The sequence below is a fragment of the Alosa sapidissima genome, chromosome 9 (genome assembly GCF_018492685.1).
Source record: "Alosa sapidissima isolate fAloSap1 chromosome 9, fAloSap1.pri, whole genome shotgun sequence".
In the NCBI taxonomy this organism is placed as follows: domain Eukaryota; kingdom Metazoa; phylum Chordata; class Actinopteri; order Clupeiformes; family Clupeidae; genus Alosa; species Alosa sapidissima.
The window spans coordinates 10,441,429-10,468,702 of NC_055965.1; the positions used below are offsets into that span (position 1 = coordinate 10,441,429).

Consider the following 27,274-nt stretch of genomic DNA (forward strand, 5'->3'; position numbering starts at 1 on the left):
AAAATTTGCAATTCATTTTGCAAATCATTGACTCATCTGGGCTAAAGATGAGAGGGCCTATCCAAGTATCCAACCTATCCAACTTGTTTTGGTCCTCAATTCGAAACCCAACATCAATTCGAAACCCAACATCAGTTTAGCATTTGGCAATGCACAATCAATTCGGAATGATGTATACAGGTTTTGAGCTACATACTGCCATCCAGGCAATGTTTTTGTATATGCTGCACATATTTAACGAGTATTTCTCCATAGAGGAAGAGTCCAGGTGCTAAAATAAGATCCAGACCTGTCAAATTAGGTGCATCATTGAATGAAAAACATGATTAGGAATACCTTATACTGTTGAGCAACTGAAATCCTATATCGGGCAGGAATGGGACATCTAATTTTCAAAACTCTAGTAACTGGTCTTCTCAGTTCCTAAACATTTACAGAATTTTGTCCCAACTTTTTTTGGAACATGTTGCTGGCATAAAATTCAAAATGATTATATATTTTCCATGAAATAGTACAAATTTTCATTGTCAACATTTGATATGTTGTCCTTTTTACTTGTAAATATGGGTTTATACGACTTGTATATTATCACATTCTGTTTTTATTTGCTTTTTACACAACGTCCCAACTTTTTCTGATTCAGGTTTGTACTAGAATTATATTGCATCATGTAGAAATTAAGATTTTTTCACTGGCTAAAAAAAGAACATGAACACAACCATCATGCCAGTAAAGTAAATACAGCCATAAGGTAAGGTCCTGTTGTCTGTACTTGTATTTTCAATCAATCACATGATTCAGAAGAGCTGGATTCTACGGGGGATAATGAAATGGGGGAAGATTAAATTGTGTGCGTGCGTGTGTGTGTGTGTGTGTATGTGTGGAAACAACACAACCTCTACCTTCCATTTTTTACATGTTGGTGACCTCAGCAGTCCAACAGTGACCACATTCAGTACCACTATCACACAGCGGAAGAAGGGGGCTGGACTTCTGATTGGCTCATGCGAGCCAGGGTGGGGCTTATCCATAAAAAGAGAGTGCAACCACAGCTTGACAGTAGTGTATCAGGGATACAACCTGACCAAGCCCACAGAGAAAACTTACAAGAAGAGAACAAGATTCACATCAGGTGAGAATTGATTCATTTATTCCTGAGAAGTAAGTTATTGACTGTCATTCTCAACCTTTACTACTGTGTAGTGTGCTAATTACCGTACTCTGTTAAAATAGTATTTATGTAACACTAACTTGATAAATACTCAAACATAGTTATATATTGTATGAAAACAAAATGTATAGTTAAGATCACATATTTAAATTACCAAGGGTATAAAGTAAAATGTTTGATTTAGCTAGTAGGCTACCTCTCAGAAATATATAATGTCAGTGTTTAGGTTGCTGGATGCACCGTGTTAGTTGAAGGCCTTTTACAGCATGTCATCAATCAGTGATTTTGACTTTACTCAAACATAACATTTCATGGTTGAGTAATTCAATAATGCAGAAGGCTAGTCAGAAATCTGGCAGATGAAAAAAAGTCTGTGTTGTTTTATCACTCCTTGTAGCCTGGAGGTAGCATTTATACGTAGCCTAACAATCTGGCGCAAGATGTGTATGGTAATTTCTTCTGATCTTTTTTTAAGTTTCTTTTCTCAGTAACATAGTTAAAGCAAGTACATGTGTTTCCAAAAGATTTTTAGCATATTTTGTTTGGTCACACTGCATTGATTTATAACAGTATGACATTACCTCCCGACCGGACCAAATAATGGTCCTTCTCATGTCATGGGTCTATAAAATGTCTTCAAAAGGGGCAGTGTGGGTGGACATCTTGTGGGCTCCTGTGTGGAACCTGAGCCCATGACACTAACATGGCATTAGCAATGAATTGCATGGTGTTTGCTCTCTGGTCTGCCATTATGTCCAATGGTTCCAATGCCCCTGCGTTTTAGAAACTTTTGCGTATGGTTGCAATACAGCAGACCGGTCCTGTTATGTCAGCGTTTTGAAGTGAGCAAGTCTGTGTTCAGTCAAAGTTGTGATTACTAGAAGTTTTGCTGTTGCAGGAAAACACAGTGGCTGTCGTCCTGGCAACCACCCCAGTCATGGGTGACTCACAGTGTGCCCTGCCCTGTTTGTGTTCCTCCGCTGTGTGTGTGTCTGTCTGTCTCTGTGTGTGTGTGTGTGTGTGTGTGTGTGTCTGTGTGGGTGGGGGTGGGGAATGGGGTGGGGTGGGTGGTCATACTGTAGATCACCCACCACACCCTCTTACGCTCTGAGGGTGTCACATCCCTCCAGGGATCAGCGTGAAGAGCTTGACCAGCAGACGTCTAAATCATGAGAGACTATCTTTAGCAGCCTCTTGGTCACCTTTGTGAAATGTTTCACGTACAGTTACAGTTTAAGTGACTTTTGTTGTTAACAACTATTACTACATTTGGCACATCTCTCTCACACCATCTGCACCCACTTACTTGAATGCCCGTTGCGCTCTTCAGATGAACGTCGTCTGGGTTTGCCACCCGTACGCTCAGGGGAATCCAAACTTTTCTCATCTGTTGTTCCCCATTGGTGGAATGTACTACCAGTTCCTATCAGAGCAGTGGCGTCCCTCTCTACCTTCAAAAAACTCCTGAAGACCCAGCTCTTCAGAGAGTCTCTCCTCTTGTAGCACTACCCATAACAAGACTTGCTAATTCTAGCATGTATACCACCTGACTAGAACTGGAGCGTACCTATGTTCCCCGGGTTCTATGTTCCCCGGGTCCTATAGGACCCGGGGAAGATAGGGATGACCCCACTAGAACTGACGTTGTATGGAGCAGCATTCACTGTCCTTAGCATTCACCTGTCCTTATCGCACTCTTAAAAACAATTTGGTCAAAATAAAAAAATATATAATGTGGTTTAAATCATCCTAGCTGTGGTTCCTAAAAAAAACATTTTGTTATATTGTGGCTATTTTGGCTATTTCAGACTTCCTGTCCTGAATCGAGTAATGCCTATGGCCACAGACATGTCCCAGTTCTTACCCAATCACACGCTGAAGGCCACCCAGAGCCTGAGCCTGGACCAGGCCGAGGAGGACCTGGACATCTCCCTGGACAACCTCAACCAGATGATCCTGGAGCTGGACCCCACGTTTGAGCCACTGCCCATCTCCCGGCACAGTCCTGGACGGAACAAACACACAGGTGCAGTATTTACATATAGTGGTCTGAGGAACCATGTGCATGCGCATGTCTATATGTTTACACCACGTCTGCACCGTAGGCCACCGAGAAACGCTCTTCCAACCTTGCTGCATACTGGTGTATGGGCCAGGCTGACAATAAAAGGTCTTGAGGCTCAAGTCTGAGGCCCCTTGACTTGTCCAAGATGTCCTCTAGTGGTGGTCAGTGCCAGTAATGTGACAGGCTGGACCAGTATACGCATGATATATGATGCCACAGCAGCCAACTCTATCAGCAGAGAACCAGTTCTGTTCTGGTTTATGCTCCAGATGTTGAACCATTGAACCAAAAAAAAAAAAATCGATTCATCACCAGAATTTATGTAATTCTACAGTAAAGTTATACACACAACACCCTCTGTTGACGACACATCCTTGATTACGAACTGGTTCAACAATCAGTTCTCTGTTTAAAAATTCCCTGTATGGCTAATACTGTACATTGTTAGCCACCTCACTGCACTGGTTAATCCCAGCCAAAGAGGTCCAGAACCAGCTAATGGAAGCAATTATTTTGCATTATGCATGGTTTTATTATATTACTATTATTACTTATTACTATATTTGGACAATAACAAATCTTTAACAAGTCTTGGGTGTCTAACTGTTTGGAGACAAATCAAGCAGAATCAGACAGACTATTTAGCAAAGCGATGCTACAAAACGATGCTACTGCAGACAGTTAGCCTGGAATCCTTACCTGTTTTAACATGACAGTGAGAAGTAGAGGAGACAGAGTGCAATGAAAAGGCATGAAATCCATGCATGCATTAAAACAAGTATCAACAACCTACAGATCATTCAGGTGTAAAATTGTCCGCGCACATAATCCATACTAATCCGTAGCTAAAAGGTCTGAAAAGTTGTTGAGAGCAAAAGCAGCACACTGCCAACTGTGGACATATTTTTCAAACCTTACTCATACTAGAATGTGTTGCCTGAGGGCATTCTCCTTCAAGGATCAAATTGTTAAATCAGATATAGTGGGAATTGTGGCGTCATATTTGGTGGTGGTGTCATATTTATCAGTCCATCAAATCTGGAGTTATTTAAAATGGAGCTGCATCAGGTGGCTTACCAGCCAGGTAGGGGAGACCGGGGCTGGTTGGAACACTTTTCACTCTCGGTTATATTTCTCCGTCTTACAATGCGTTGAAATGGTCAAATTGTGATTAACTGAAAGCTTGGGATCTCAGCTACAAAATGTATACATTCAATGTCAACAAATGATCCCTTGTTTTGAGTTATTTATGATTAAAGTGGTGTTGTGCATGTGTGCCAACCTGCCCCATGCATGGGGTTGGTTGGCACATGTAGTCGGGGTTGGTTGGAACACCTATGTTATAGTCCTTTGCAGTACTCCTTTTGGTTTTGTTTAAAGTGCTCTATATGATCTATATCACTGCCTGTAGGGCTTTGCTGATGTCTTTCCTGTGTGTTTTTCTTCAGTAGGGCCCACCGTCAAGATCAATTTGCTCCCTACCGATTTTTTTTAACTTCAAATGTTTAAATTTGTCTGAAAATGTTTGAAATGCTTCCAAATGTAAAACTATGTTCAGTAATTACAATAACAATGTTAAAATAAAGATTGATGATGTTTTTATGCATAAAATACAAAGTTTATAGATTTGTCACAAAATAGCCATAGGGAATGTATGTGCCAACCAACCCCAAAATCAGTGTGCCAACCTGCCCCGCCCACTTTAGGTCAAACTTTTTTGCACAAATGCTGTTAGCCTGCTAATATCAGTCACCTCAGGTTTTCAAACTTCATTTTAAATTATAGATGAGTCCCCTAGCAATCAATTATAATCAATCTTTTTTTTATATCCCTAACTATTACCCTTCTAGGATGTATTTAGTGGGAGGTGCATATTCTAAGTTTTGACACTACAAAATTAAAAAGTTGTTCTCACCTAAAGGGTTAATGACCTGGAGACCAGTTACATACGTGAGTTTACTCTACTCAATAAGGCCGTCAATTTAGTGTTGGAATTTTGTTGCAGCTCCCTCTAGTAGCCTGGATATTAACAGTGTTTCAACCTGCCCCTGTTCCAACCAGCCCCGGTCTCCCCTACCCCACTGTTACCAGGGGCCTCAGGGGATGGAGAAGTACCCATGTCTTCTTTCTTTTTTCAATCCACGGTTACGCAAAACTGTAATTATTCTGCTTTGGCAACGCCTTGGCTCAGATGCCCAGCCAAAGAGCCGCTCCCTACTGCCTCGAGCGATCCTTTTTTTCCCCCTCCCGCTTCCAAAACGTTCTTCATCTTTACTGAGAACAATGTTTGGGTACATAGGAAACTTTAGAGCGCATACTGTCCTGTGAATGCAAAACTTTCAACGCCATATTACATTATTTCACAATGTCTGGAATCCCATTTCGAGCATATTGGCTTAGATATATTACCACCCTTTTACCCACTGTTTCGCATACGGTCACATAATGAAAAGCACTGATGATGACAAATGCATAAGATATACATGGCTTTGGTTTCTGCAGCACGCTTCAGTGCAGTGTATCTGTGCCCTGGCATTAAGCTATTAAAGCTGTGAAGTTTGAACAAGACCAAGCCCAAGCTCAGACTGATAGGCTGTCTGTGGTGTTTTGGCAGCACCACCGGGAGGCCCGCGTGTTTGTTTTGGGGTGTTTGAATAGAAGGCCAAGCCAGGCCCGGTGAGTGTGTACTGGGTTGGGACAAGTGTATGCGTGTACGATAACGAGCAGGAATGTCACATGGAGCTATCGGAGTTATACATGTGAGAGGTATTTGCTGATGTGGAGCAGCACTGAGCAATCCGATAGCCAATACGGGAGACCGGGGCTGGTTGTCTCACGGGTTGGTTGTCACATTGCTTATTCCAGGCACACTAGGTGATGCTGCGGTAAAATTTTGATATCAAACTGTTACCCTTTGATAGCTTACTCATTTGCACTAGGAATTTTGCTGAGCAGACACACAGCATTGAGGTGAGGAGACAATTTTTAAATTTCATGGGTCAGAGTAAATTTTCATGTTAGTGTTGTTTTTGTATTGAGAGCTTGTAGGATATTAGTAGTTCAAAAACAAAACACTCATTAAAAAGCCAAAGGTAGTAGCTTTATTTTGAGTCATATTTTAGCTATCAAGTTAAAGCCATGTGGCAGCTAGGTTAACATCTTTGTCAAGAGGTCAGTTGGGGATGGTTGTCACATAGCTTGTGGGGTTGGTTGTCACATGTGTTTGTTGTCACTGTGACACAGTTGTCACTGTGTTTGCAACTTTGTTTGCAACTTACATGATAATAAGGAGGTTTTAGCACTGAAAATTATTTCATTTTATTTCTCAACACAGTAGACAATTCAAGTAACTGATCACCTCCTTTAATCCCATTGTTTAAACATAAGGGGCATTGATGACAACTATCAAAGGGGTGGTATTCATATTAAAACTTATTTGCAGTTTCTATCTTAAAAAACTAAAAAGTTACACATCATTTTTTAAGATCCCATTTTATCACTGAAATCCCATTGAAACTCTATAGGGACAACCAACCCCATACCCTGTGACAACCAACCCCGTGATGGGGCTGATTGTCACATTGTGTCAGAGTGTCTTTGATGGTTAATTGCTCCCTGTTACAATACATTCTAAAAGTAAAAATTATACACATTTAAAGCCAAGACCCCAAGCTTTCATTTCATGTAGGAATTACTGCTAAAAGAGTTTTTGAAGATGAGCAATTCATGCATGAGTACAAATTGTTACAACCAACCCCGGTCTCCCCTAAGGGCTTGAGAATCTCAGATCTCAAAGCAGTGTTCAAACCTTATGCAAAGTCTATATGTTTAAAAGTGATGTGGTGCAGACTCTACAGTGAATGTATGAAGGAGTTCATCCTTGTTGAAGTAAAGTAAAAAAAAAAAATAGCAAAGTATTCTGGGATTGTAGTTTAAAACAGTTAGAGCATGCTGGGATCGTAGTTTAAACCAGCTCTTAAGAAACACAACTTGGCAACACTTGGACAGGAAATACCCTTAACAGGCTGACAGATCAGATCAGGTCACCTGAGGCTTCTGTCAGTCAGAGGTGTTGGGAGACAATGACTAATAACAATTAGCTGTCTGAGATGCAATGTTGTGGTGGTTGACTAATTGCTCTCCCAGGAATTGGAATGTTGGAATTCACCCAATGCATCATCGATACAGTAGCCTACAGTAAGGTTCTAACAATTACATGGTCATGTTTGGATGCCAGGAAACGGTTTGATGCCTGAATACGGTTTGATGCAAGGAAACATACAAACCAATGGGAAAAGACAGGCTATATATATGTATATATATATATATATATATATATATATATATATATATATAGTATATATAAGACAGGCTATATATATATATATATATATATATATACTATATGATAATAATAAATAGTAAAGGCACAAGTGTACAGTAGTAAAGACACATCTGTTGTTAATCTGCTGACCTCTACCCTTTTGTTTCTCTGTAGTCTCCTCTCCAGAGGACTCCCCCGAGGAGGAGGACATGGGTCCCTGCATGCTGGTGTCCCGAGGCTGCTCCTCCACCGTGGAGGTGGACTACGCAACCTCCACCTCCTCCAGAGCCCGCGTCTCCCCCTGCACTCCCACCGTCTCCGTCGGCGCCACCCGCATCGTGGCCATCCCACAGCTCGCCGGCTCCGTCAGCCCTCACGGCTCCGTCGTCTTCTCCGACTCGCCCTCCTCCTCCTCCTCGCGGCCCCCGCTGCCCTGCGGCATTATGGGAGGTGGCATGATGGGAGGTGTGCAGAGGAGGAGACCCCAGCCGCCGTCCCAACAGACGGAGGTGGCCGGTTCCCCTGGGAACCTGTCGCTGTTCCGCAACTCACTCCGGGGCAGCGCGAACTCGCTCCTGTCCACTTCTCCAGGCTCCGACACCAGCTACATCATGGGCAGGTGAGCATGGGAGGACTCCTGGGTTAATGGAGTGGTCATCATAATAGGCAACAAGTACAATCTCTGAACAAAAGGTTGTTCACTTGGCCCTACTGAGAAAACCTTTTTCTCAAAGTAGATTGAGAGTGTTACAGTACAAGACAACAGACCATCAGGGACCATGAAGATTTAACTCTCACAAGCCAACGCATGTGAGGGATGGCTCATGACATTTTTGAAGCTGAAGGGCTCCAAGGTGAAATGGTTGAGGAGGTGTTTGGTATAGTACAGGTAGGATTAATGTTGGTAAATAGCTTAGCCAGGTCATCGGGAGACATAAACACTCAGGCCCAAGCAGCATGGCTGAGGGATGACTGGAGTATTTTTAGCTGTAGCCTGTCCCTACAGAGGGCTTGTTTCCTTTCAATTTGACAGTGGAAGTGAAGTCAATGGAGACATGTCATAATAGTCAATGGAGACATGTCATAATAGTCTGTGTATGTGTCACATTACATATCACTCAACAAATAATTGAATCATGCCACAGATTTCTATTTAATTGAGTAATTAATTAATGTCAGCTTCGATAATGTTCTATGAACACATCACATTTTTGTGTATGACATGTTTTTTTTTTATTTATTTGCCTAGCATTGAATCCATGTTTGTCAAATTAATTAGTGTCATTTGTCTGTCTGACTAATAGGTCTTGTTGAATGACAGCTGATTGAGTTGCTAATGCTCTTGTCGAATTTACTTGATTGGCGTGTGTCAAAGGACTGATGAGAGAGCAGAGTGAATACAGCACAGCATGGCTTGGCAGGCTTTCATTATGATGCATTTGATGAAAACAGAAGCATACTCATCAGATAATGCCATTACACTTGCTGAAATAATGAGCACAGTCATATCTTTCTAAGAGATCACAGTGTATGTAACGTTCAAACTGTTATCTATCCGCAGCTGCAGACTTTAAGTCTTACAACAACAGCAGTGAGTGGTAGTGGGAAGTGCCTGTTCTGAGTTTAATACCACAATCTTTTTGCAACAGATGGCATCCAGCCCTTTCTCCACACTCCTCTGCAACCTGCCTGTACAATGGTGTTGTCTTATCATCAATCTTTGAAAGGCCTTTAGGATGTATTACTGCTGCCAATCATAACAGTGTGCCTAAAAATGCAAACACAATACTATAGGTACACACTATACATAATCTGTGAAAACTGACTTGTGATCAAACTTAACAATACTCATATTTGACACCCCCCCCCCCCACACACACACACACACCTTACCTCTATATGAATAGACATGTTTTGAATGGTATTCAGATAAGCAAATAATATGTGTATTAATTATGTTAGGGTTAGCTTAATCACCTGGCTGCAGGGCAAATTGGCCAATAATAACCATCATAAAAATAAGTATATGGGCTCCTTAACCGATGCACTGAAGGCAGAGGTATGTTGTTTAAAAGGGAGTGGTGCTAACAGTGTGAGAGACTGATGAGTCAATGTTAGTATTAACAGCAGTGCCCAATGAATCAGAATCAGACCGTGCTTTAATCATAAAGAAGAATGAAGAAAAGAAATGCATTCCAATGTACAGCCTGCCCCTGTGCTGAAGACATTTTGCAAAATCAATGTATTCTCCTTTGCTTTTGTCTACCCTGTTATGTACTGTACCCTTTTTGTCTAAAGCTACTTGTATTATTGCATTGAGACATGAAGTCATATGTGTCTTCTGTCAGTGACTAACAGGGACTTTCACTGAGTATGCAGGATTCCTCTTTTCAGTCTTAACTGGAATCACCCAGATCAGTCCACTTCTTCATAGTATCTTACCACAGAGCACAGTTGAAAGTACTCATGTATGCCAATTCTTATCCTCTCTCTGTCTCTCTCTCTATCTCTCAGTTGTCAGTCGCTCCTCAGCGATGACACCGACAGCAGTCCAGAGGGTCTGACGCCCAGCTTGAGCGGTTCCCTCGGCGACGTGTCCCGTGCCCACAGACCCTACGGCTGCCGGCAGCTCCATGGCGTGCCGCTGTCGCCGTACCTCAACTCCAGTCCGTCCGGCTCCCTCACCGACATCCCCGTAGTTCTCATCAACGGAGCTCCGCAGAGCGGGACGCCCGAGGGCCATATCAGAGACCACCACCACGGCCTGAGCGTCAGGAGCACGTCCAGGTCACCGTCGCCCCAGGAGACACCCACGTCCATGGACAGGAGGCCATTTCAAGGTATGTAGTGTGTGTCACTGCTGTTCCATGCCCTGTGTTTGGAACATCCACTATAACACTATTGTTATCATTACCACCATTTAGCTATTCCCCATATAGGGCACTAGTGAAAACCACCATTTAACTATTCCCCATATAGTGCACTAGTGAAAACCACCATTTAACTATTCCCCATATAGTGCACTAGTGAAAACCACCATTTAGCTATTCCCCATATAGCACACTAGTGAATAGCCACCATTTAGCTATTTCCCAGTTCAGTGCACTATGGAGTGGGTGAGCTGATGTTCCAAACACAGGGATGGTCTAATTCACATTATTGTACTGAGACACATGATCAGAGACTAAAGTCAAATAGTCCTGATTAGAGGAGTGCAGTGTTCAGTTGTGATGGGACTTACATTCCCCATATGCACAGACAGGTATTTTTAACTGAATATGAAACAAATGCATTTTATCCTGTGTCTTTGACTTTCAGGCAGCCAACCTAATATGAAATTTGTTATGGACACCTCCCAGTACTGGTTTCGACCACAGATCACCCGTGAAGAAGGTAAGGTCCTTCATGATCTCAGCTTCTATCTGAGCAGCAAAACCACAGAGGGAGAATGATATGAAAAAAATATCATCACAGCTGTGCAGGGCGTTGAAGCCATGGTGTTATTTATTCATTGTAGTACATAATCATGAGTCTTTGCAATAGTGTACTCTCTCTGTGCAGTACATGACTCAAATGCTATATTAACTTAAGTCCGCTTGCACTCTAATGTTGGAGATCCTGTGGTGAACTGTAGATTTTGGGAATCAAACACGACATTCCTTGCAGTGTACCGCAACTGTTCATTGTCAACAGCAACAACAACTCTGTAATGGATGACCCAATAATTGCTGCTTGGCAACACCAAAACAAACATTGTTCTTTTCTCTTGACCTGACAATAGCTGATGCCATCCTCCGTGTCCAGGACCCAGGTTCCTTTGTAGTGAGAGACAGCACATCATACAGGGGCTGCTTTGACCTAGCGATGAAGATCCACCCAGCGGCCACCGATCCTGTTTCCCTCTGCAAACCAGGTATGTGTGCGCTGCGAGTCACACTGTCTACATATTCACACGTCAATGACCTGGCTCACAGGTTTATCTCCCTTATGAAACACCAGTGACCAGTAATTGAGGAACTGACACCTTTTCAGGCATGTAGGCCAGACACTGGACATAACAAACCAAAAACAATGAGTAATATTTATTCAGAGCGCGTAGCTTTGGGCTAATGTGAGACAATGACTTACACAGACAAACTCAGACAAAAGTCAGTGACTAACAGGGACTTTCACTGAGTGTGCAGGATTCCTCTTTCCAGTCTTAACTTGTATGCAGACGGTCAGTCTACTTCTGATCTGGGTGTGCCCAAAGACACATTTCCTACTGTCCTCCCACATGTTTTTGTTTTATTGTAACTCTTGGTGACGTAAATCAGAGCACATGTGATAAGCCTATATGTATATATAGTATCTTACCACAGCGCACAATTAAAAGTACTCATGTACTCACAGTGACCTCCACAGGTATTGCTACCCGTATTGCTAAAGTTAAGAAAAAAGAGGAAGTAAAATAAATCTATATACTGGTATTTTTTTTTGGCAATTTATATATTCTATCTCTATGTATCTATCTATCTCAAAATGAAATTAATGAGGAAAAAATCTAGCCTTTAAAGGGAAAAAAAAATAATATTAAGGAAAAACAATGCACCATAAATATATATTTTTGACAAAAACACGTGCCACAATTATTGGCGCTGTAGTTTTTCAGTTTTCTCACAAATTGTATAAAATTTCACAGTGCTTCTTCTCTTGTGACCTTTTCCTGTCTCGTTTCATTGGTAGATGATTCCACAGATCAAATCAAACACTTCCTTATCGAGTCCTCTGCTAAGGGGGTGCGTGTCAGAGGATCTTCACATGAGCCCTACTTCGGTGAGTGCTTCCCCCTGATCTTGCTTGAACCCACTGGAAACATGGACCAAACCAGGTGCTGCAGTACCATCGATGTGTTTCCTAAAAGCATCATTGTGCAACAACCACAGCAGCTAATATAGAGAGTGTTGACAATGATTATGAAAATTACATATACTAAGTTAATAATACACTGTATTTGCAAAGACACAGACTGGTTTAAACATTAGTCCATATTTTCAGTCACCACTGGAAAAAGGTTGAACACGTAACGGTCAATCAACTTACTGTAGGTCTTGGTTATAGTTTTTTTGTTAAACAGGGTTTACGCAAAATGTTGTAGCCTTGTACAATAGTGGTGCGACACAGGCTGTTCCACTATCACCTGGATACAACCTGCACACCTCTGTTCCATATCCATACACACTCTGTGTCTCATGGCTGTCATGTCACTCACACTGGATGACGCCATGGGCACTGTCGCTATGGGACTGACTGATGTCTGTTTACCTGCCTTATCAGTGAATGGCACCCTGACTCACACATCCTAATCTGAAATCTGCGATAGCCGTGCTTCAACACTTTCATATACTCTTATCAGTTCAAATCACTCTGACTCACACATGCTAAGGATTCAGAAATTTGCAATAGCAGAGCTTCAACACTTTTATAATACTCTTACTTGGACACCAGCCCCCACACACCCTCACTCCACCCCCAAACACTCCCACCCTGCACACTCACGCTCAAACGCTCACACCCCACTTTAAAGAGGCCATATCCTTGATCCTTGCCCTATCATATTTACCCTCACTCGCCTCAACAGTGCAGAGTCATAAGGGCGTGTGTGTGTGTGTGTGTGTGTGTGTGTGTGTGTGTGTATGCCTTTGGGAGTGTGCATGCCTTTGTGTTTGTCACTCTTGGGCATGCAGACAGTGCTGATGACACAACACTCCTTAGGCTTAGACAAAGCCAGCGCATGGCTATAAATGGACAGGATCAGGATCATTTGATCAAAATAAAGTAAATTTTTTAGAATCAATCAGGCTTATATAATCCTTATCTTAATTGAAACACTATTATGATTGATAACGTTTCCCTAACATAATTTAACAAAATTAAAATAACAAACATATTTCCAAAGCATTAAATACTGTAGTGACAAAGAGGAATGTTTGACAGGCTGAAGCATGTCGTGAGGCATTAATAATAAAATCAAATAGACTAGAATCAAAATGGAAGACCACCCAAGAAGTGATAACCAAAGACATGCATTGCACAAGCCCTTTTACGAAGGTACAGTGGAGATGCGCATCATACTGATTGTTATCACCAAATTCCTAAGTACAAACTCAGGAACACAGGAAGTGACGCGTTTTAAGAGTTATGACATATCATCTGAGATATATCATGATAAAAAAGTATTTGGGAATTCATCTCTCGCCAGATGAATTTCGTTCCGCCTAGCTCCACCTAGCCGAAATTCATCTGGCGAGAGTCAGGTTACTCATGAGTCTCTTCCATTTGGAAAAAAACACTTAAATATTACTGTAATCCATTAAATATATTGATGAAGTTACATAAAGTATGAATCTTCCTGACTGAGATGTGAATATGAGGTTGAGTAGTCCTCTTCTAATTTTAAACTCATATATGGAGATTAACCCTCTGAAATGTGAAAAATTTGCAAATGTAAAGTAGGCTATTGCCATTCACTCTCATCAACTACAGAGGTGGTCACATTTTCAATATTATCTTTAATGGCTTACTACTGCCCCCCTGTGGCCAGGTATGGGAATTGTTTACATGAAAAAAGTAGGTCACAGTCATTTTATTTTCTGCTGTGATGTAAAAACTCTGCAGCAGCTGCTATAGTTAGTGATGAATCTCGAGTAGTTCAGTGTTAATAAGTGTAATTAACACGTGTCGTCTCTCTCTCTCTGACAGGGAGTCTCTCTGCCCTGGTCTATCAGCACACCATTTCTCCTTACGCACTACCCTGCAGACTCGTCATCCACTCTCAAGGTAACGCAGGATGCTTGCATCTACTTGCTCTCACTATCTGACTGTATCATCCTACCTGACATAGTTCTGAGGTCAAAATGTCATGCATGCATCCGTACAATATCAAAATAGATATTCATATACAATAATAATAGTTTAGCCTTTTAAAAATGAGTGAATCAAACCTTTAAGTTACCTGATATTATTGACATATTATTTCAGTTACTGATGGACTTTCTTTTGTTGCCCCACAGGTGTTAAGAGAGATGAGGAGGGATCCCCAACCACGTCCCCCAGTGAGGAGCCTAGTAAGACAGGTAAGGACACGGGACTATGGAGGAATCAGGCAGATACTGTATAGGATCAGTGGGATTATTGCAATAATGAGGCAGTACCACACAAACATCAATCCTCAATCCTGAAGAAGTGGTAAAACTAAAAGCATTCAAAGTTCTTCACTAGAACTAGAGCATTTGAAGTTCTTATCTAGAACTAAAAGCATTTAAAGTTCTTAACTAGAACTAAATGCATTTAAACGTAAATGTTGAAACAAGTGCATAAATAGTAATGGGTTTTGGGAAGTAACAGAGCAACAAAAAAGTTCCTCCTCTGTACATTAGATTTGATCTGTCAACATTGAAGACTGCTGATTGTCTAATGTTTGTGTTATCTTCTCTTCGAAGCATGCAACTTCCTGTATTTATGTGCGGTTCCCACGGAGACGCTGACGGGCCCCTGCGCTGTGCAGAAGGCTGTGTCTATGGTCTTTAAGAAGGAGGCGGCAGCCACACCCACAGTGGTCAACCTGAAAGTGTCACCCAAGGGTGTGACTCTGACCGACATACAGAGAAAGTAAGACAACTCAAGTGCAGGAGCCAATGACACTTTATGAGACACTTTCCTTAAAGGTGCAGTCAGCGCTTCTAAACCAATAGCTTGAATCGAGCCAGAAACAATGTCAGTCAATAAAACACGTTGTTTCAGTAGCAGGAAATGGATGATTGTCATTTTATTTGGCTGCTGAGATCACACATCAATAACATGATTTTGTAAGAATCATGGACTGCACTTTTATCTGACTTAACATTGACTGACTTTTAACTGACTTAACATCAATAAAGCATTAACTACACCAATTAGAGATAGTGTCTCTTAATGTTTGCCCAGTTTGGGCATGGCTATAAAAACAAGAAATATAAATTAAACAAAAGCATTCAACATCATCTGAAATGTGAATTGGACATTAAATTATATCTTTATTTTTTTCAACAGGCTCTTCTTTAGACGGCACTTCCCTGTCCACTTGCTGAGCTATGGTGGCGAGGACCCCGAGGAGAGAAGGTGAGAGAGATCAAACACTACACACAGGCCTAGAACACCAAGGTGGCAGGTGCCCAAGGAGCCGGTATGGCCCTGGTCTGATAAAAAAGATCTGGGCCAGGGTTCTAGCCGCAGCCTGGGTTGGTTTAGACCAGTTTTTATCTAAGATTGTAGTATAGCTGCTAATGTAATGTTGTACATGTGTCACTCTTTCCTGTAGGTGGCAGAAAAGCTGCAAATCAGTCAGGTAAGAATTCCATCTAAGTTAATTTTATCTAAGTTATTAGTACAAAATAAATAGAATCTAAAAGTGAAACTAGACTATCCGTAAATGAAATACTGCATATTTTTATGACTGTAGCAGGAGAGCCATGTTAGTTAAGTGTGTCTGTAGCAGGAGAGCCATGTTAAGTGTGTCTGTAGCAGGAGAGCCATGTTAGTTAAGTGTGTCTGTAGCAGGAGAGCCATGTTAGTAAGTGTGTCTGTAGCAGGAGAGCCATGTTAGTTAAGTGTGTCTGTAGCAGGAGAGCCATGTTAAGGGTGTCTGTAGCAGGAGAGCCATGTTAGTTAAGTGTGTCTGTAGCAGGAGAGCCATGTTAGTTAAGTGTGTCTGTAGCAGGAGAGCCATGTTAGTTAAGTGTGTCTGTAGCAGGAGAGCCATGTTAAGTGTGTCTGTAGCAGGAGAGCCATGTTAGTTAAGGGTGTCTGTAGCAGGAGAGCAATGTTAGTTAAGTGCGTCTGTAGCAGGAGAGCCATGTTAGTTAAGTGTGTCTGTAGCAGGAGAGCCATGTTAAGGGTGTCTGTAGCAGGAGAGCCATGTTAGTTAAGTGTGTCTGTAGCAGGAGAGCCATGTTAGTTAAGTGTGTCTGTAGCAGGAGAGCCATGTTTGTTAAGTGTGTCTGTAGCAGGAGAGCCATGTTAGTTAAGTGTGTCTGTAGCAGGAGAGCCATGTTAGTTAAGTGTGTCTGTAGCAGGAGAGCCATGTTAGTTAAGTGTGTCCTGTCTTTCCCTCCTCCCTGCAGGATGTTTGGGATCGTGGCTAAAGGTGTGGAGGCCGGCGCGGAGAACATGTGCCACGTCTTCGCCGAGTACGACCCGCTCCAGCCCTGCGGCCTCTCTCTTCAGCTCATCCACAACATGATCACCAGCTCCCATGCATAGGCACCTGTGCCGCGCAGGTGCGTGAGGAGAGCAGAGCGACAGAGTCACGGACAACCTGTCGTCGGCTGGGTCGTCGAGGTCACTGACCTCAGGGAACGTGCATGGAGAGTAAGCGCGCCGAGCTGGCGTGACATGGGACTACAGACGACAAAAATGTCGACAAAAAACGTCTGATCTAACAGCAGGATTCTACATGGCAGAGGATTAGCTTAAATGCTGGGGACGACCAGTAGATGGCGTGACTGCTTTCAAAATGGCTTTGATGGACCATTCTTCATTGGGCAAAATTCCTTCAGCTGAATACTCTTGCTTTGAATGGCTTTACACGTTGCCCTCAAAGAGGACCGGACAATACTTTCAGAAGTGCTACTAGGCCTTTTGCACATGTCTACAAACACACTTGTAGTTGTGACCACTAGGCCGCTTTGTAACCACCAGGCTGCTTTGGTGAGAGACATATTTATAGTGAATCATGAAAATATATACAGAATATGCTTATATATCTATATAAGGTACACAATACATTGGATTATTACACGGCTCTTCATAATGCTGCAGAATGCTCCATTCACTTGAATGGGCCTTCCCAATGTTCGGTGGTCTGCTAATTCTCAATAACAGACCGTTGCTAAGTATAACAAACCGCTGTCAAGGAAAATGGGCTTTGTGCTTCTATTTCACATCTTTCATATCACTACGCAAGGACTGGAACTTTATTCAAAAGTGAAAGCAGACGGTTAATCAGCTGTGTTCTAAAGAATGTTTGATTCAAGTTCAGCGTGTGCTGTTGTCGAACTATTTGTTTCTCACCAAAATCCACGATGAAACAGTAACAAATAGGCTAGGTTATGTAGGCTAAAGAGTCACTTCGTGGGGAGTTTATTGTTTCGCTTTGGCAAGTAGCCGTGTAATAAGCGGGATAATGTATAGAACGCCGGTCATTATTGGGAAAATAAGTCCCTTCAGGGCGGAACAAGACCCCTCCGCTGTGCGTGCATTATCCCTTACATATATTCTACATGTAATGTGGATGTGTAATGTGTAATGTAAGAGACCACTTCTCAGGTTCTTAGTGCTTGTTACTGTACTGCACTTTTCTACTGAAATGCCTGTTATATTTGATGCTTTGGATGTAAATGTGAAAGTAATTTGCACTCTAAGTTCCACATTAAATTATATAATTCAAACATACAAACTGATGTTCATGTTAGAAAAAAAACAACAAACGAGATTATGAATTTAGCCTTTTATTTAAATTATCTCATCATTGGATAATAAAATGCATATAATTTCTTTTTGAAAAGTAAAATGGGCCCCAACCCAAACTGAAGAAAGTGGAGTCATTTTTCAAGTGTTCAAGCAGCACTAATTCAAGCACATGAAGAGGACTGCATAGATAGGAAAGGTTGAAAGGGCTAACATTACAAGTCTCAGGCACCCAACTGCAAAGCACATCGGTAACTTTTTTTTGTCATCTTTGGCGACCCACCCAAAAAAAAAAAAGACATTGCTTCATAATCCTGGACCAGGGTTACTTTTTGACCATAGGATATGTATCTCAACTCACTTGTCACCTTCCCTTCATTATTAACCAACCAAAAGCACTTGTTTTCTGTGTGCTAAATGCAACAAGTAGCACTGAAGATGTAATGTCCCTCAGCACTCACTGCACTCTCATACACTGCATTCATCCTTGCATTAGAGCCAGTGTTTTTATTGCAATACCGCAGATACAGAAGCAATCAAGCAAATCACCAAACATTCCACTAACAGTAGCCATAGTTACTGTTTAAATCTTACAGCTACGGTCAAAACAGTAGCCAAATGCAAATTCATGGCTGTGAATCTGCTTATTTGATGCTGTTAACATTATTGTTGTCTGCGGACGTAATATATGTCACTGTTTGTTCACACCATTATAGTTGACAACTACACATTTTTTGAGAACTGCCAAAATCTGACAGGTTGATCAAATAAGTGCCAATTCACTGAAACCATCTTGTGCACACAACCACTCTCCAATTCTCACTTCTCAGAGCAAATTCATTAGACACAAATTCACTTTAAAGTTAATGCACTTTTAATGAACTACGATATGCCTACTTATCAAAATATTATCATAGCCTATACGTTAAATAACAAGGATAAAATATATTGCCTCACCATGTAGTAAATTCTTATTTTATGCATTGGTTGATATAAATAAATATATCACACAAAGAGTTGCCATTCTCCTGTTGCTAATCTTTTTAGAAAACCAAGGCTTAATAAGCAAATTATTTCATAAAGAACAGTTCATATGCAAACCTCAAAAGTAGATGTCACTGTAATACACCACCACAATCAAAAAGTAATGCATTCATGGAATAGAGAAGCTATATACACGTTCAATGTACGCCCTCTCCTGGTTGCATCTGATAACACACTCAACCACTGAAAAAAAAAATCAGGATAAGTTTGACTTGCTGTTGTCTATTGCAGAATCAGCCCTCCTTATTTGTGGCCCAGAGCTCAAGTATCTAGATCAACCGTCTCAAACTGACCTGAGGTCATCTGCTAATTGTGCCAATGAGGAGGAAGACTTCACAGCGACGATAGGAACCACAGTGCACATTCATACATAGGTTGCCTCTTTTTTTTTGTGTCAAGTGTTTAGTTTGTTTGTTATCGTCAATATCAGTTTGTTAAACAGCACAGCCTGCATATACAGAAAGAGAAATGGAAGCTTCTAGAGAGAGGCATGTGATTGCTGAGCAAATCAGTCTCACCATTGCATTCCTCAAAAAGTGCATCTGAAGTCTTTCACATACTCCACAGCCCATCCATGTCTGGAGGGTGCCGCCCTGAACTAGTTCACCATGGGGCCTATTTAGGCTAACAGGCTAAAGGCCCATTAGCCGGACTGGTGACGTAAAGTGCTAAGGAGCCAAGGGCTTCATACCCACAAACAGCTCAAATGGAGGCCTCACAGAACCGCTTCAGACAAAAGGGGTCTGCTAAACAATTAAATTCAGAAGGAAATACATTCAAATACAGGTAATGAAGTTGGGATGGAAGCTCATTTTCAAATGCTCACCTCATTCTGAATCCAGATGGGTTATTAATGGCCACGGTTACTGTTGTTGCCATTGTTGTTTTGTGTGTATGGGTAAAAGCCATAAAATATGACTGTAGGGAAGGGCAGGTCAAATCTATACATACATTTATTGTATTTCTAATTGTAAATTATCTAAATGATTAATCCATACCAACATTTTTGTTTCTCTCTGGGGGGAAAAAATATTGTTGGGATTAATGGTGGCTTTGATGTTGTCAGAAGACGAGATGTTTTTCACAGTGACATTACTCGTTGACCTGACGCTTTATTCCAACGGCTCAGGTGGCAATGCTGCAGGTGCTTTCACTTGATAGCACTGCTGTCACAGTGATATTGCCACAGAAACATAGACGGCTACTGCATGCAGCATCAGGGCGCTGTGCCATTCCAGGACCCAACCAACGGAAGCAGGGTGCTGTACAGTGTGCACGCGACCATCGCATCGTCTGACCACTCGTCTGACCAGTCGTCTGGTTTGAGGCAGGACTCCACTCCTCTCCACTCCAGCATGGAGATGTTTCGTAACGCACGAAAAACAGCACAACGGCAAGAGAGCAAAGATGCTTATTTGTTTAGTGTGTGAACTATACGTAGGTGTGCAGACATACTGGAGCTGCTGAGCTGAGATGGAATTAATCCTCAGCAGAGAGCGTTGGAACCTAGCAAACCATAATCTGGCTAAGGGCCTGGATGAGTCTGTGTTCTTGTAAGATTTTGTTTTTTTTAAGGGTGAACTGAAGTTAGCTGGAACATGGAACATACGGCAAGTGGGATTATTATTTTTTCACTCGGATGTCTTGCTGTAGGTGTTCCAGGACTGAAGATGGTCCTAGTTCCAGTTTTGTTCATTCTGAGAGGGAGTACAGAATTACCTCTCTAGGAGATGTATGTGTGTGCGTGTGTGTGTCTCTGTGTGTGTGTGTGTGTGTGTGTGTGTTTGTGTGCGTCTGTGTGTGTGTGTGTGTGCATGTTTGTGTATGTGTGTGCATGTTTGTGTATGTGTGTGTATGTTTGTGTGTGTGTGTGGTGTGTTAGGCTGCAGTATCTCACCACAACCACACACTGTCCACTGTCAAGTCCATCAGCTTGAACATCTCTCTGAGAGTGGCTGTGAGTGGCTACAATTGTGGGCTTATGACACCTCCAGTCCTCTAGGTGGTGCTACCCACCCCCTCAACACCTCACCCCCCTGACTCACTGGGCGATGGCGGGGATGCTGCGGGACCGGCGCATGACCAGGCGCACCTCCACATCAGGCAGACTGTCCTGCTTGGTCTGGGAGCAGCCCTCGTCCGTCACGGCCATGTGCAGGTCGAAGCGCAGTGACACTGACTTCTTGCGCAGCTTTGGGTTTCCCTGGAAGAAGGAGCCCTCCCACTGCTTTATCACCTTGTCAATCTTCTCAGTCCTGCAGAGAGAGAGAGAGAGAGAGAGAGAGAGAGAGGAATTTCAATCATCTACTCTTTGTAGTTTCAGATGGAGACTCGCTAATTATACATCAGGAGAACACATAGAGACACACTTACAGTACCCACACACACACATGAAATGACATTCAGAGAGACAAACATTCTTCACACGTCCTCAGTGTTTTTGTTACAATCAGCTCATTTTCATTCAAAATGACCTCCCTCATCTGCTTGCATTATTATGAAGTTAACATACATAGAAAAAAATGTTAACATGCCATCTTTCAGTGTACACTGCCAATTTTCAGAACCACCCAAAAATTCTTTCAAAGGCTTCACGGTCAGACGCTTTTGGAAAGCATTAAATGGCATCAGAAAATTGGCATCTTTAATACCAGAGTGAATCTCAACGGCATGAGCTTAAGGGTGAACCTCTGTGGCTTCTCTTTCCACACGATCTGTCTCAACCGTCAAAAAAACCCCTGATGCATACGAAACAAACAAAACAACTAAAATAATGAACTACACAAACAACACCGATGGAATGGCACCTGCATAGCTGAACATTAGGCCTGTGGCAGCGAACTCAAAATATGTTGGCGCTGGCCCATGCGGAATATGCCGCATGTTTGTTCTAGCACCTTCCATGCACACAGCTGCCCCACCCAAAAGGTGGACTGATGGCCCGAACGCCCACAGAGGGAACAATCATCCAAAAAGACAGACAGACAGAGAGAGAGAGAGAGAGATAGAGATAGACAGACAGACAGAGAGAGAGAGAGAGAGAGAGAGACAGACAGAGAGAGAGAGACAGACAGACAGAGAAGGAGAGAGAGAGAGAGAGAGAGTTGTGAGTTGCGTCTACTTTCCTGTAAATAACAGAGGAAGCCTTAATCATTATCTTTATTGTCATTCTCATTAAAAGGCCTGTGAACTCTTAACCCAGCTGGTCACAGATCCACCCAGTCACTATGCCCACGCAACATAAATCATTCATCAACATAATCACCAATCATGCCACACACCCTGGCACAGATAACAACCATTAAACAAAGCAGAACCACGAGGACAGTGACAACACCATTGTACTCCTCTAATTATACGTTTTTGAAGTGTGAGAACATAGGCCACTTAAGTCCATTGGGGGAGAAGGCACCATTTATCATGGGCATGTCAGACGCCAGACAGATGCACGGCATCCGCCTCCACCCAGACGCCATACAACCCCCGGCTTGGATCTGAAGATGTGTTACTTATCTGCCACGTACTCCACACTGATCTGAGTCTAAATGTCGTGACATCTGTTTTAGCGTGCAGGTACATAAAAATTATGTTTTTCCTACATAGTGTCAGTCTACAGGACGCTACAGAAACAGACATTTGGCTGCATGTTCATGTTTGTCTATATTGCTAGCTCCCTCTACAGCTTCCCACTAGCGATACAAATATAAAACAAAACATGTAATACATTTTTAAAGGTGCTCTAATCGATGCTGGGTAAAGTCACTTCTGTTGACGTTCAAACAAAACAGAAAGCTAGCTCGTTACTTCCTCCCCCTCCCTCCTGTGCAATTGAAACTCTCCTAAACGCGCATCTCTTAGGTGATTTGCCGGAACAGTTTGTTATGTTTTTATGGGCAAGGTTGTTTTGTGGCTGTTTTTGGAGCCTGGGTTGTCCATAGAGATGGCATTTTTTACAGTGTATTCAGGACACAGGCAGCTAGCGGATTCTGAGGTGCATGGCTGCTGTAAAGTGATAAAAAATGTTTTAGCCTAAAAAATATATGACATCGCTTAGAGCACCTTTAAGCTCAAAACAGTGATACACTAAATATATATATACATACCTTAACTTCTAATGTACACTTTTTTATTCTGAAAACACTTAGAAAATGACTTTCTGTAAGAGAAATAACAACTTTGTTTCTCATGTTACTTTTTATATTGTATATGTTGCTCAACATCATGTGACAAGTGATGTGACAAGTCCACAGGCACTGAATCTATATCTCAACCTCCTATTTTCCCTGTTAATGACATTTTCCTTTGAGGAAAAACAAAACAAAAACAAAACTACCCCCCCAGTGTTCTCTGCACTTCACCTCAGAGCGTCCACACACTGTCGGGCCAAGCACACTAAGTGAGAATTCGGACACATTAGCCGACCCTGCCCGGGTCAGCTGTGCTGCTACACTGGTCCTCCCTGGTAGGCGGGGCCGAGATGACCACTCCCTTTTCTGACCCTGGCACCCACAACTCTGCCTTGTTTAATTTCACAAGAAATATCACGTCATCATAGCACAGGTATTCATAGCACGGGCCACAAACTTCTGTGAGCACAAGCAGAGACAAGATGTGAATGTTGTCATGTTACTTCATCAGAGAGCACACCCGAGAACAACCCTTTGGCAAGTCTGGTCTGGTCAAGAGCCAGCACAACCACCATGTATGTCAGTGCGCAAAAAAAAAAAATTGTCACTGCCTGTCTCCGCCCTCTAACATAATTTGTGGTGCCTACAAGTGACCAGTATAATTCAATCACAAGCGCAGTTGAATAGAGTCAACCAACAACAATACATGACAATAAGATATCAACAAGTTAAACACACAAAGACGATACAATACCATATCAACAAGTTAAACACACAAAAATTATACAATACCATATCAACAAGTTAAACACACAAAAACGATACATCAGGCCCTGCGTCTCATCTGATATTAGGCCAAAGCACCATGCACAACTACTCCTTGCACTAGCAATCCATCACATAAAGAACTAAACTTGGGAATGAAGCCCTCTGTAACATCAGCATGAGGGACACATACACCTTTCTGCATGTGTAATGGGAAACAGGAAGTGGACTCACTCCACGGTGCCATGGCCCTCAGCGCTCTCCCGCACCACGGTGCCCTGCAGGATCTCCTGGGTCTTCACCGTGGCGATCTTCACGTCCGTGTTCTTCTCTGGCTCTGCAGGACAGAAGAAGGCCTCAGAGTTAGCATCTTTGGTTGTGTGTGTGTGTTGTGTGTGTGTGTGTGTGTGTGTGTGTGTGCGCTCTCTGTGAGTACATGTACAGTATATACTGTATATCTGTGTGTGTGTGCCATGTTTATGTTTATGTTAATGCTAATGATATTTGGCAGACACAGACACTAATGATATTTGGCAGACACAGACACTAATAATATTTGGCATTCACAGACACAGGTTCGGTTCTTTGTTGCACCTGTCAGTATGACCAAGCTCTGCTGTCTGCGGAGTATTGCTGGATGCTTCTGGAACCCATCAATCTCAGTCATGTGGACCTCTGTGATTGGCCCCTCCTCGTCCTCGGGGCTGAATTCCACTCCGTTCTGGTGGATCTCCATGACGGGACCTTTCCAGGGCTTCAGTCCTCCCAGCTGACCGTTATGGGCCAGGTACCTACAGCGCCCCCCCAGGGGACGAGACGGACAACTCTGTTCATATTTGTTTCAGCCTGCTCCTCTCATAACTGAGGCTATGATAACTGACTGCTGAATAGAACATTGTGTTGTGTGAAAGGGATGAAGATGAAGTATGAATATAAAAAGGTAAAAAGTGAAAAAAATAAACAGTGTATGGTTTCTAGGTGGGCGTCAGATGAGCTGTTAAATTCCCAAAATAAGCACATGGCGGAGACATCCACGTTAATAACACATAATAGCTTCATTTGTCATATTTGTGTGTGAAAGAATCATTCTTTATGTGTGTGAATCCATCATTCTCTCAGCTATTGAACCTCGCACAAAGCATGGAGTTCCCTGATCCCCAGATGTCAAAAAAGCCATCCATCTCACTTATATGACAAAGAAGTAAACTACAAAGGTCTGCGTTTTGATGGTTAAACAAACTTTGGGATCCCAAGTAGCAACCGTATTGCCGAATTTAAAAGCTGTTTATCCCTTTAAGCTCTGCGTGCTCTGGTTTGTTTGGGCTCGTCCTTGTGTCTGGGGGACACGATGGTGCCAGAACGATGTTTGTTTGTGCATTTGTGTGTGACAGAGACAGATTCTGTGGGTCTGAGAGAGAAAGAGGGAAAAAAGGTGTTTGTTTATGGAAGAGAGGAAGTGATTGAGCGAAAGAGAGAGTATGTGTATGTTGTGCGTGTCTGAGTGTGTTTGTGTGTTTGTGTACTAAATTATATTTTAATAACTTCATGGGAGATAAAAGCAGCATAGTGTTAACAGGTATGTCAGGAGAGCATCGTGTGAAGCGAATGAGATTCTAGAGTCTACTTGTAAATGAAAGCCTAGAGGAGCTTCTGATCCCTCTATTCACTTTATAACCCTACACTCTTAGAACACAAATTCCTCAGACAGTTTTGTTTGTAAGAGAACCCTATTAGGCTCTTCTCATCCTGTAGCTAGCTACTCTCATACCACGTTGACCCTTGCACTCTAATGCCCACCTGCCCTCCTCGCTGTCCAGGAGCTTTCGGTAGGTCTTGATCTCGCGCTCGAGCCTCATTTTGGTGTTGAGCAGCTCGCTGTGCCGCTCCCTCTGGGTGGCCAGGCCGCCTCGCACCTCGCCCAGCTCCCCCTCCAAGTCGCGTACGACCCGCGACAGGTCCTGCAGCTGCTCTGAGTAGTGCTGCTGTGTGTGGCGCAGGGAGCTCTCCAGACCTTTCTCCTGGACGGGTAAAACACCCGATGAGAACCACAAGGGGACGAAAACAAAAAAAACACACCCGTGAGAAACACGACAGGGTCGTATTTACAGATTTGGAGTAGTCCTCCAGGCCATGTTCCAATTTCTCTCTTTTAAGAGTTCCACAGGGAACTGTTTTAGGAGCCATTGATTTCTGTTAAGAATTCCTGCTGAAGTTCAAATGATGGCATAGAATAAATATGACCATTTTTAACTGTGATTGAACAAGTTGTTCATCTATTTATTAGAAAAGAGTGGACAACAATGACTAATTGTGAATTAAAACAGCTGCTTATGTGTGTATGTGTGTCTGTGTCCATAAAATGAATACTAACCAGAGCATGCATGGACTCTATCTCCACTTGCAGACTGTGCCATTGCCTCCTGGCTTCGGCCAACTCTTCTCTGGCCTCCTTCAAAGCCACCTCTCCCTGGCTCACCTGTGCCAAGGCTGCCTCAGCCTGCCTCTGAAGATATACATCAAATACACATAAAGCATATGTCTATCTTGGCCTCAAAACGCACACACACACACACACACACACACACACACACACACACACACACACACACACACACACACACACACACACACACACAGAGTGAGTGAGAGAGAAAGAGAGTATGAAATACTTTACATACTTGTACATGCATAGACCCTGCCAGAACACTCTGCCATTACACTACACAATGTATAAAGGGGCACACTCTGCCTGGTAAATTTGCATTAAAACATTCTGACTGAAACCAAACAAGGAGTCTCTACATCTCCAAACCTGATGAATTTTTATGTAAAACTAGAGGGCTTGATAATTAAATCCAACCATGTCTTTTATCAGTGGTGGAAATAATTGATTTTATTTTGCTGCTGAATTGTATTTTTATGTGCTTGGCAAGTTTCTATGCAATCTACTGTATGCTCCAAGGAGTCCTGCACAGTCTCCAAAGGCTGAACTAAATGCTACCATAGCAAGAAAAGACTCCCTTAGGAGAAGGAGAAACCTTTGATCTCATTCACAGTTGAAAGATAAGGATCATGGTTTCGTGTTCACTGCACACGGTTAAGCAATTCTCTCAAGAGGCAAAAGAAGATATGCTACTGTATATATTTCCACCATTTTCTTTCTATTTCGCTATCTTCATCTGTTCTTCACCTTTCTTCTTACTTAGAACATTTTTGTCTACAATGATTTATTTTCTAACATCTACCCTCTTGCAAAAACACTTTTTTTTTTTTTTTTTTTGTACATTTTTTGA

At 42.4% G+C, this 27,274-nt stretch overlaps 2 protein-coding genes across 4 annotated transcripts in view; one reads left to right on the top strand and one right to left on the bottom strand.

Moving 5' to 3' along the window:
* Positions 1–815: 815 nt before the first annotated feature.
* On the top strand, positions 816–17,433 carry LOC121717944 (tensin-4-like). The gene is made up of 13 exons (XM_042102662.1): positions 816–1,132; positions 2,980–3,197; positions 7,735–8,179; positions 10,075–10,400; positions 10,879–10,953; positions 11,342–11,473; positions 12,286–12,375; positions 14,302–14,379; positions 14,613–14,675; positions 15,042–15,210; positions 15,631–15,699; positions 15,899–15,925; positions 16,701–17,433. Exons 1-13 carry the CDS (start codon positions 1,005–1,007, stop codon positions 16,837–16,839), a joined length of 1,959 nt encoding a protein of 652 aa, XP_041958596.1. The 5' UTR covers positions 816–1,004; the 3' UTR covers positions 16,840–17,433.
* A 2,785-nt stretch (positions 17,434–20,218) lies between these two features.
* Positions 20,219–27,274, bottom strand: part of krt222 (keratin 222) — a 30,119-nt gene continuing 23,063 nt past the window's right edge. For all 3 annotated transcript variants that reach the window (XM_042102971.1, XM_042102970.1, XM_042102969.1), the window contains 5 exons: positions 26,353–26,484; positions 25,779–25,999; positions 24,576–24,772; positions 24,216–24,318; positions 20,219–21,344 (listed from right to left, as the gene is read on the bottom strand). In XM_042102971.1, the coding sequence (XP_041958905.1) occupies positions 21,131–21,344; positions 24,216–24,318; positions 24,576–24,772; positions 25,779–25,999; positions 26,353–26,484 (867 nt within the window). In that variant the 3' untranslated portion in view covers positions 20,219–21,130. The remainder of the gene's footprint in view (positions 21,345–24,215; positions 24,319–24,575; positions 24,773–25,778; positions 26,000–26,352; positions 26,485–27,274) is intronic.